Below are 10,515 nucleotides of genomic sequence, written 5' to 3' on the forward strand. Positions count from 1 at the left end.
GGTTACATGGGCGCCATTTAACGAGGGTCAGACCTAAGTGGTTTCCTCTCGATGTTTTCTTTCGCTGTAGTTACAAGAAACTCGACATATTCCAGTCCATGAAAGACGTACGACTTTCCGCTTGGAGACACTGCTCATTTTTGTAAAAATACTCATCGTCGTTAACATTTAAGAGCTGCGTTCTTATGTAATAGGCAATCGTGACTTATGTGTTACGTGACATCATATTTCTCAGTCACTTACCTGAGATATTTAAATCTGGCCTTTTTTGCCTCTCATTCCTTCCAAAATGTAAAAATATGCTGAAATACTTGGTTGACGACGGTCCAAAAATACCTTAAAAATCAAAACATTGACAAGAATCTTACCAGGAAGCGTGCCACCTGGGCGCTAAGGGCAAGGAAGGCCGACCCCAAATGAATAAAGGTCCAGGATGACAACAACTACCATTCTTTATTATTCGCTCGTCTCTGGTTGCGTCGTTGCATTCGATTCGGAAATATGCCATTTTATTCCGATGTCGTAACTGGGGCAAGACTGCGTAGGTATTACAGTTATTTACATTCGCTTGCATTTTATGTAAGCTATTTTATACAACCTGAAAACTCGGTCCTTTAAGAAATTGTTTAGAATGTAAGTATTACGTATTTCCAGTATTTTTGGATGAACTTGCAAATACACTTATTTAAAAAGAAAATGAGGAAAGGGTACTAAAGTTGGGATTGTCTCTTTGTCTTTGTTGTTAGACTTGTTTAAATTCGTATGTTACTATACTATGGCACAGCTGCTTTGTCAGTTGAAATAACGGCAAATTAAAAAAAAACCTCCCATAGAAAAAGTTGGGTATTTTTCGATGATAACTTTTTATAGTATTGACAAAAAAATAATAGTTTTTGGAAGGATAGTCCTAAACAGATTCTCAAAATCCTTACAAAATATATCATAGACTTTTATTAGGACAATCAACGGGTCCTTGGCCTTAAGGCGTGCGAAGTATTTTAGGTACACGGTTTTGCCGCTTATAATTTCAGAGGTGCCTCACGCGCGTTGCTCTTTTAAAAATATGTATAATGTATACTCATTTTTATAAATCAATAGCAATAAGCGCTGGTGGCCTAGCGGTAAGAGCGTGCGACTTTCAATCCGGAGGTCGCGGGTTCAAACCCCGGCTCGTACCAATGAGTTTTTCGGAACTTATGTACGAAATATAATTTGATATTTACCAGTTGCTTTTCGGTGAAGGAAAACATCGTGAGGAAACCGGACTAATCCCAATAAGGCCTAGTTTCCCCTCTGGGTTGGAAGGTCAGATGGCAGTCGCTTTCGTAAAAACTAGTGCCTACGTCAATTCGTGGGATTAGTTGTCAAGCGGACCCCAGGCTCCCATGAGCCGTGACAAAATGCCGGGATAACGCGAGGAAGAAGAGCAACAAAGTTACTCGTGTGAAAAACACTATAAATCTATGCATATTGAATTATTGAATATCATGTAAACTTCGAACATTTTATTCGAGATTCCCCGCAGCACTCCTCGCCACGCTCAGGCATTCAGCATTTGCATCATTTCACTTTCCGCCAACTTTTAACGGCGACCGGAAGCGAGCGAGGGTTCCGCGAGGGTTGCCACTTCCGGGGAGACATCTTATTTTTGACTAGCACTTCCAAATGTCACGGTAAATCTTTTTATATGGAAGCTGCGTGTTTAATGTTAAATATAAATAACTGAATAGCTATATACCTACTTTTAGTTTTCAAATACAACCAAGTGAACCAAGTGTAGTGATTATACAAATATAAGGAACCGTAGCAATATTTAAATTGTATGTCGGATACGTAAACAAGAGATGTAGGTATTTATTCGGACTAAAATATATCGGTACTAATTAAATCAAATAAGTACTTACCCTTAATAAAAAATAACTACCTAACACAATAGTCAATGATAATGTGCCATCTATCAATTCGAACACAAGAAAGTTATTCCGTTTCGTTTACTAGTCTACCCTTGATCGATAAACGAGTATGGACCTAGTTAACCCTCATAATATTCTTAACATTTAAAATTTCCTAAAAATAGTGTGAAATGAGATGATAATATATTTTGACGTTACACGGTAAAGTAAATGTGGTGATTTTCTTTAGTTGCAAGTAACTTCTTCCCTTCCCAACTGTTTGGTTTATGTGTTAGACATTGTATAAAATTAAACTACACGAATAAGCTTAGGTATGATCTAAAGCACCAGACCATTAAATTTATTGTTTCTCACGTTGCCAACCCTACGGCCGATCCCCATTTAACATGGATAGCCGGAAATTGGCGCGCGCACTGCACCGCACTGGCCACTTTGTACTTTGTACGTCCATGCCAAATCGTCACAGTTCGCTATCTTATTTATTTCACAACTCACATTACTCAAGTACTATGCCAAATCGTTTAAATTTTGTATTTATGATTTGGTTTATTTGCGATTTTCTAGACTAAGCCAGCAAAGTTGAGTCAAAATTAAAAAAATCTTTATTCAAGTAGGTCTAGTCTAGTATATAGACAACACGCACTTTTAAATTGTCATACCTATACAAAAATCATCTTAGTCCGACTTGAACAGAACAAAGTGAAGGAGTGTCATTATAAAAGTAATATTTTCATAGAAATTTGACATTGATGACGACATCGCCACAGTTTGTTATAACAAATGTGTGAATAAAAAAATATACGTTATTACGCTGTCATTAGCTTTAACTGAATTGATTCAGTTGTGTTATGAAAATTAACTATTCAAATTGTATTGTGTTGTATTTATTGTAGGTCCTGTACTTAATTAATTTATAATACACATACATATAAATCTAATAATATTTAGCATTTTTGTAATTCACCCAGTTAATTAATTGATGCAGTGTTAGCTTAGTCCGAATCTATTTATGAGTCATATTGATGTTAAGAAGTTATTTACATTTTAAATTAGCACTGATATGGTTTTTTTTCATACCATCCTAAGTTTTTGTTATGCAACTTCGCGTTTACCTAAACGTAATCCTGGGATCCCTTATATCACCTTATATTAAGAGCTACTTCCTTCAAATTATGAAACGTGATTCGTTCCTAAATAAACCGACCGTTAAATTATTCATAAATCAGGACACTTAAAACATCCCGTCAAAAGGAGGTCAAGCGACACTTAGCGGACCCTGATCCACACCGCACGGAACCCAAGGGCACTCCGTTACGGAACCCTTGGCCACTCCGTTACAGAACCCTTGTTATAAACCAAAAGCCTTGCAAAACTCTAGCTAATTCCGATTTAGGTTGAAAGTGTTTTTATTCGATTGTGTAATTGTTTTTGTTTGAGTAAAAAATGTTTCGTATAAAATCTAAATATTGATGCTCACTTGCTGACAAAGAAATACGAAAGTAGACTCCTGAACAAAGTTAAGGATACCTTCTGAAGCCTAATTCTGGTGTTGACTTAACATTCACTGCCAACGGTTTCGTAGCGTTACGATTGTAGCTGATCCCAGCGTTTTCTCGCTTTGTGGAGGAAAGCGATTACGAACTGAGAACCCGTATTCATTTACAAAATGAGGAACATTCTGTGATTCTGTCCACCTATAGATAATCTGCAGGCCCGGATTTATGCTTGGTATGGCACTTAGAATTATTCAGCCTTCTAATGACATCTGTTTTGAATATAAGTTTTTAGCAAAAATTGAATTTTTGGTACACGCTTTTATCGCTGACTGTACTTTTCTTACGACAGACAACTAATACTCATCGAGACAATTCTAAAAACCCCTAACACAATTAGGTTGCGTTGTTTCATCACAGAGTTCCTATGGCCACCTCCTGTCTCCATCATCAGATCAGCTCGATGGTACGAGGGGCGTTCAAAATATTCTCGGTATTGATATCTTACAACCTCTTCTAAAATTTCTTTCGTTACTGGCCGCTAAGGTTTATTCATTGACATTAAAAAAAAGTATAATTCGAACCGAGATGTTCTTTTGTTTTTCTGCAATTGCTGAACAAACATGAACATCATGTGGGAATTGACAATGTTAACTAAATTAGAACATCGATGCGTGATAAAATTCTTGACAAAACAGGGTAAAAATCAAAAAACCATAAAAGAGGAAATGGATTGTGTTTACCGTGAGTCTGCTCCTTCTTTATCTACCATTCAAAAGTGGTCAAGCGAGTTTAAACGTGGAAGGGAGAGTGTTGAAGACGACCCTAGACCTGGCCGGCCTGTAGTAGCTACTTCACAAGAAAATATTGATAAAGTGGAAAAACTTATATTGGAAGATGGTCGAGTGAAGGTAAAATCTATAGCACAAGTAACCAATCTCTCTATTGGTACCGTACATGATATTATCCATGACCATCTTAATATGTCAAAAGTAAGTGCAAGATGGGTTCCGCGAATGCTGACTCGGCTTCAAAAAGACATGCGTGTAGCTTGTTGTTCCGATTTTATTGACCTGTGCGGTGAAAATCCTGATCAGGTGCTGCAAAGAATAGTTACTGGAGATGAAACCTGGGTTCATCATTATGACCCAGAGAGTAAACAAGAGTCCATGCAGTGGCACATTAAGGGTTCAGCTCATCCCAAGAAGTTCAAGGTCATCCCTTCAGCTGGCAAGGTCATGGCCACGATATTTTGGGATTGTGAAGGAGTATTACTGATCGATTATAAAGAAAAAGGTGTAAATATCACAGGACAGTACTACGCTAACATTCTACGTCAATTAAAGGATGCAATCAAAGAAAAGAGGCGAGGAAAGTTAACCAAAGGTGTTATGCTTCTGCATGACAACGCCCCCGTCCATACTGCTCATATTGCCAAGGCAGCTATTGTTGAATGTGGGTTTGAAACTGTTACTCACCCACCGTATAGTCCGGACTTAGCCCCCAGCGACTTCTTTTTGTTCCCCAATCTTAAAAAGGATCTGCGTGGAAATAAATTTTCCGATGATGAAGCATTGAAGGCGGCAGTGGAGGAGCATTTATACACCAAAGATAAAAAATATTTTTATGCAGGATTAAAAATAATAATTGATCGATCTTTTAAGTGTATGAACATAGGGGGGGAGTATATTGAAAAATAAAAATATCAAACTTTTCGTACTTGTTTGTTTTCATTCTCATACCGAGAATATTTTGAAAACCCCTCGTACCATAATATTGCATTGTCACCCGACTTACATGTGTATGCAAAATTTCAGCTCAATCGGAAACCGGGAAGTGGATCAAATTTAACTTGCAAGATTCCATTACATGTTAGTTACATACAGGTCGACCTAATAAAAGCGTGTTAAAAAGATTCATCGACACGAGTCACACATGTAACCTAAATAGTAAATACAAAAAGAGGAAGATAGATCCCCTTGTGGATTGAAAACGTGATCCATTCCATTGGCAATCGTCACGTGACGCTGACGTGACGGCGTCACAAACGATATAGGTACGGGACGGGAGCGTCACAAACGATACATTACGGATCCGATTGATACCTGCTACGTGGCCTGGATTTAAACGTGGCGAATTCTTTCTTACACTAAAACAACCACCCTTCGGCAATACCGTAATAGAGTAACCTACCTGTAATTCGTTGGGGAAAGTAATGTTTATTATTGTTATTGACTTATTGCAAAGTTATAAACTGAAATAGGTAGATATCATACACTAAAGAAAATGTAACCAAATCCACCGGTGGCCGAGGCGGGAATCGAACCCGGCGCTTCAGCTTACGCGGCTAACGTCCTGACCACTAGATCACCCGGCCACGGCGGTACCCGTTCCAAATTCCCTGGTGTATGGCTATCTTTGAAAGGCACCTTTGACCAACTCTAAGGGCAAGCAGGGTATGCTTGCACCTCCTATACGAATCATTTACTGGAGTACGGTATAGCGAGAGAGATGGTGCTGCCATCTATCCAACTAGGGAACAAATCAAATTATTTTATGAAAATATTTTGATTTTGCAAAGTTTCTATTGCACTGTTTAATAATATAAATATTTAAATTTCAGATGAAGTGGACGTGATTGGCTACACGTCCAACCAGAGCGACAGCGAGTCGCTGGTGTCGGGCCGCAGCGGCAGCGGAGACAGCGGCGTCTGCGAGCGCGCGCGGCGCGGGCGTCGCTCGCCGCGCAACGCGCGCCGCGCGCCCCGCAACACGAGGGTCTAGGTTAGTAGTCACGGCAACTTACAACCAGACTGTATACCTAAGTGAGTTTTAGTTAGGTGAGAAGTATAGAAAGGCTTGGCTCTTCCTTACAACTCTTCTAGTCATGTTGAGTCGCTAAATAAAAAATACGATTGAGGGCTAATAAGCTTAAATTAATAATTGAGGTGAGAATCCATATTATGCCACGATCTATTCTTATTATAAGCCTGTCAATAAATGCTCTCTTGTAACTCAACTGAAACATTAATGCCTTCTGAAAAGGATCGATAATTAAATCGAGCGTTTTCATTTCCAGGTTTCAAGTGGGCGGAGCGAGCGTGACGTCATAACTTTGTAACGTAAACAATCGTAGAACATTTTGTTGATACATGTACTAAGGCGACTGTTGTTTCTGTGACTGAACGTGACGAGTGCCCGCGCCGCGACTGACACGCCGGCGACCCTGGCGCCATCTAGTCGCACCGAGCTCTGGTCGCCACGCGCCGGTCTTAACACCTCTGCAAGTTATCACCGAGTACAAAATTGCCAAAAACCCGTTTATTTCAACTCTGCAATATCGCATATCGGTGTGGATTCCATTTTTCGGTTACAATGAGCGCTCGAGTCGATTTCAGAGGTGAAGGGGATTATACTTCCCCAAATGCAATGCCTGTCTCACTTTTTGTGTGTTACTCGCACATTCCTTTTTATATTAATCAATTCGAGCGCATATTGTTTTCCGTTGTAGATTCACAAATTACATCCGGTCTTTGTAATTAGTTTTAGTTTAGCGTTGGGGTAAATTCTTAAACAGTAAAAGATTTTAAAACTAGTTTTGAAAACTTCATGACTCTTCGTACAAAATAATACATATTGGGCTTCGAACGCCTTGTATTTTCATCATCATTGATATCGTGGTAAATCATGTTATTTTACTATACTTTATTGAATTTTCTATCGGTCATATTGAAACGGTCTAGTTGATCGTTACTCTCTAGGGTACTTATCGTTATTTTTCACAAACGTTGCTGATTTAGCAAAATGTTGTATAGATAAATATCAATTTTATATTTGTATATAATTATTTTTCTTGTAAAAAATCAATCAAATAGAATTAGATCTGTGAATTTTAAGTGGACGTCTACAAAAACATATTGGGTTACAAGCCCACCAAAAATAATTATAGAAAGGATTCCATTTAGTTCACGCGTACTAACCAGATCATTTCGGCCATGTAGATTTTTTAAACGTTCTGTACAGGCGGTCCCGCTAAACACCTCGCTGCGTCAAAGTATTGGATGCGAGTGTATTTGAAAACGTGTGGTTCTCTCTTTAAATATTATGTCCTACAAATAGCTTTTCAAATCCTGGGTATTGCGGTCGAAGAATTTTCCTTTTCTATTGTGTTTTTACATGTTTATTTTAAATACTTGTGTTTTTTTATTAGCACAATATTAATTTTCTTATAAAGCAACATTAAACATTAACTCAGTTAATATCCCTGAACACTTACATTTTGTCCGAATAGCGGCGACAAAATGGTGTTTTGTGGCCACACGTTTTCACGCCGCGCTACCACAAAATTGCGAAGTTTAGATATCGCCCTATTTTTTCATTGGATTAATAAGCGATTGAGATTTATGTAGGTAAATTAATGAAACATCTTAATCTTTGTTTTATTAAATACGTGGAAATTTCCCAGTACTATTTTGCCGCAGTACAGACAAGTGTAAAAAACTGGGTGCACAAATCATGTCAAAAATATTTCCCATAGCTCTTATGACAGCGAATTAAGCACTATGGGACATATTTTGAGTAAGTTGTCTACACTCATATTTTTACACTTGACTGTACCTACCTAAGTTTGCACCGCCTGTACCGCCCGTTGCTCGATCAACTCACGCGCAAGCCTACAAGCTTCTTGTCATCTAATTTTATTTATTATCATCGTCTACGCATGTCGACGAACCCCACAGACTAACATCGTATTCTTAAGTATTGATATTGAATATTCTATGATCTCACTTCATTGTCACACACCCATCTTCAGTAATTTGTCATTATAGTAGACTTGTTTATTAAATTATTTATTTTATTCGACACAGTCGCAGTAATATGGGAGTGGTCATTGTTGTGTATAAATCTTGAGATCAACAATATTGTTATTTATTTTAGATAGAGTGAAATGACTATAATAATTAATATATTATTGCGAATTAATATAAATTTTTATTTTTTTTATTTTTAATATATTGACAAGTCGAATGACAAAATTACTTTAGTGGTATTTAATTTATGTGGACATTCACATACCAAAAATAAATACTTATTATACACTGTAAAGGACAATATGGTAATGTGTCGATACAAAATCTTGCAAGGGGAAAACAACTATAAGAGTACACATATTTTGTTAAAACTATTTTACCTTGTATAAATTGTTAATTCATTTTGTGAAGAGCGAATGACCTTGTACATTATGTATGTTCAACAATTTTGGTGACGACGCAATTGCCCGGTGTCACCCTCAGACGCCGGCGGCGCGTGATTTTAATAATTGCATTAAATCTTATTGTAAATTGTTTTAGGTATGAATGTTATGTAAGGATAGTTGTAACGTATTATCATTTGTAAGTATAACATTTATTTTAGAAATGACAGTCTGATCTCTTAAGGTAATTAATGCGTGTGATGGGGCGTGCCAGTCGGGTTTTAGCGATGTTCTACCGCGGATCCACCTAATTTATAAATGTACTTTAAATACACCTAAAATTTAACACACACTTATATCGATCGGGTTCTAAGTTCTCGGGCACTACTAAAGTACCTACTTTTATACTTCATCTATCTTTGTCTAAAAAATACGTACTATCCTTTTCATCCTGTAAAAAGAGTACCTACTTACTTTGATAAAATATTTATTGTTTCGTTGAATTCATATTGAAACAATATTAATTTATATCGCTATTGCTACGCTTAAAGCTAATAGACGAGAGCTGACTGGTTATAAAATAATGTGATATTTTTTTGTTGCCAGCTCTTAGTCTAGGAATCTCGACAACTTTCATTGATCTCGAGCAGAATTTAAATCGTAAAGGCGAGTTAAAAAAACAAAAAGTTGGTGAATTTAATTTTGAAAGCTTGTAAAAAGCATTTTAATGTGTTTTTTAAAACGCTTATATACTTCTGATGGTCGTTTTTGACCAATTTCCCCCTTTAAAAATAATCCAGGTTGGTCCGCAGTAGTATATTCTTAGAGGGCCCGACACCTCCAAATAGGTACTTGTGACGCCTAAGACCTGTGTGCCTCTGTCAATCCTGCCTCAAAGATATCAACAAACTATCAGTTTTAAATTATATTACTATCACAAAACTATATATTTATATTTAATTTATTTTAGAACGCACTGTTCTCGGTCTTGTTATTATGTACTATATACCAATGTGTTGCGATACTTCATTCAAGAACTTGTGCGAATGCCTGGATGATTTATATTTGCTACCTAGATTGAGTGAACCATTTTAATAGTACACTCGACGATAGTTACGAATAGAAGCCTTGTCCATTGTTAAAAATATATCGTTTAGCTAAGAGAAAATATAGTTGGCAAATCCATCCTTTACTTGAACTATTTTAACTGCACTTTTATTGGTGTTACTTCAGATATTTATAACCTCCAGTCCCCTTTCGTAACTATAGGTACCTATTTGGTAACCAGCTGCGAAATGAGTTTGGGCTGAAGGTTTAATATCGAAAGAACTTTGTAATAAGGCCGTGTTTTCATAGAATACGTTTTGGCGCGTTTTCTGTTAACCTATAAAATCGTTTTGCTGACTTTGTCTGTGGCATAAGATCTCAGAAAGCGCGTAATGGACTATGGAAATGAGGACTTATTGTCGTAACCTAGCTGTCAGAATGCTCCGTCAGAATTTTGAATTATTGTCTCTGGTCTACTCAGTTCGAGTAGACGCTAGGTTATCGTGTAGAACTTATGTTTCATTTGCGATTGCCGAGTGTGTGGGTGCAAGCGGCGACGGGACGCTTTAAGAGTACAAATTCTGTATAAGCCCCTACTTGAGTGTTAATTCTAAATGTTAATTTTTAAAAACACGAAACAGGGAGACGGTATCGGTGTACGATGTACGAAAATTAGTGTATTTTAGCGCGCGGGCGACAGTAGTGGCAATGGATCCAGTCATCTGCCTTCGGTGTTGTCTCTTTCTTAAATAAATTGTCTATCCTATCGCTACAGTGAGTTTAAGTTGCTATTTTCTACTTACTCTATTCTGTCGCACGTAGTTTAAGAGCCGCGGCTCTGTGACTGTCGGGTGACAGTCACTGTATC

General features: G+C 37.5%; 1 protein-coding gene across 2 annotated transcripts in view; it reads left to right on the plus strand.

Moving 5' to 3' along the window:
• The window catches only part of LOC134651432 (max dimerization protein 1-like), a 436,769-nt gene extending 429,254 nt beyond the window's left edge, over positions 1-7,515 (plus strand). Inside the window, exons 6-7 of one of the 2 annotated variants that reach the window (XM_063506538.1) lie at positions 6,030-6,190; positions 6,486-7,515. In XM_063506538.1, coding sequence (XP_063362608.1) covers positions 6,030-6,190 — 161 coding nt within the window. In that variant the 3' untranslated portion in view covers positions 6,486-7,515. The remainder of the gene's footprint in view (positions 1-6,029; positions 6,191-6,485) is intronic. The other variant, XM_063506536.1, reaches the window with a different exon arrangement.
• The last annotated feature ends 3,000 nt before the right edge of the window (positions 7,516-10,515 follow it).

The sequence above is a fragment of the Cydia amplana genome, chromosome 10 (assembly GCF_948474715.1).
Source record: "Cydia amplana chromosome 10, ilCydAmpl1.1, whole genome shotgun sequence".
Taxonomy (NCBI): Eukaryota; Metazoa; Arthropoda; class Insecta; order Lepidoptera; family Tortricidae; genus Cydia; species Cydia amplana.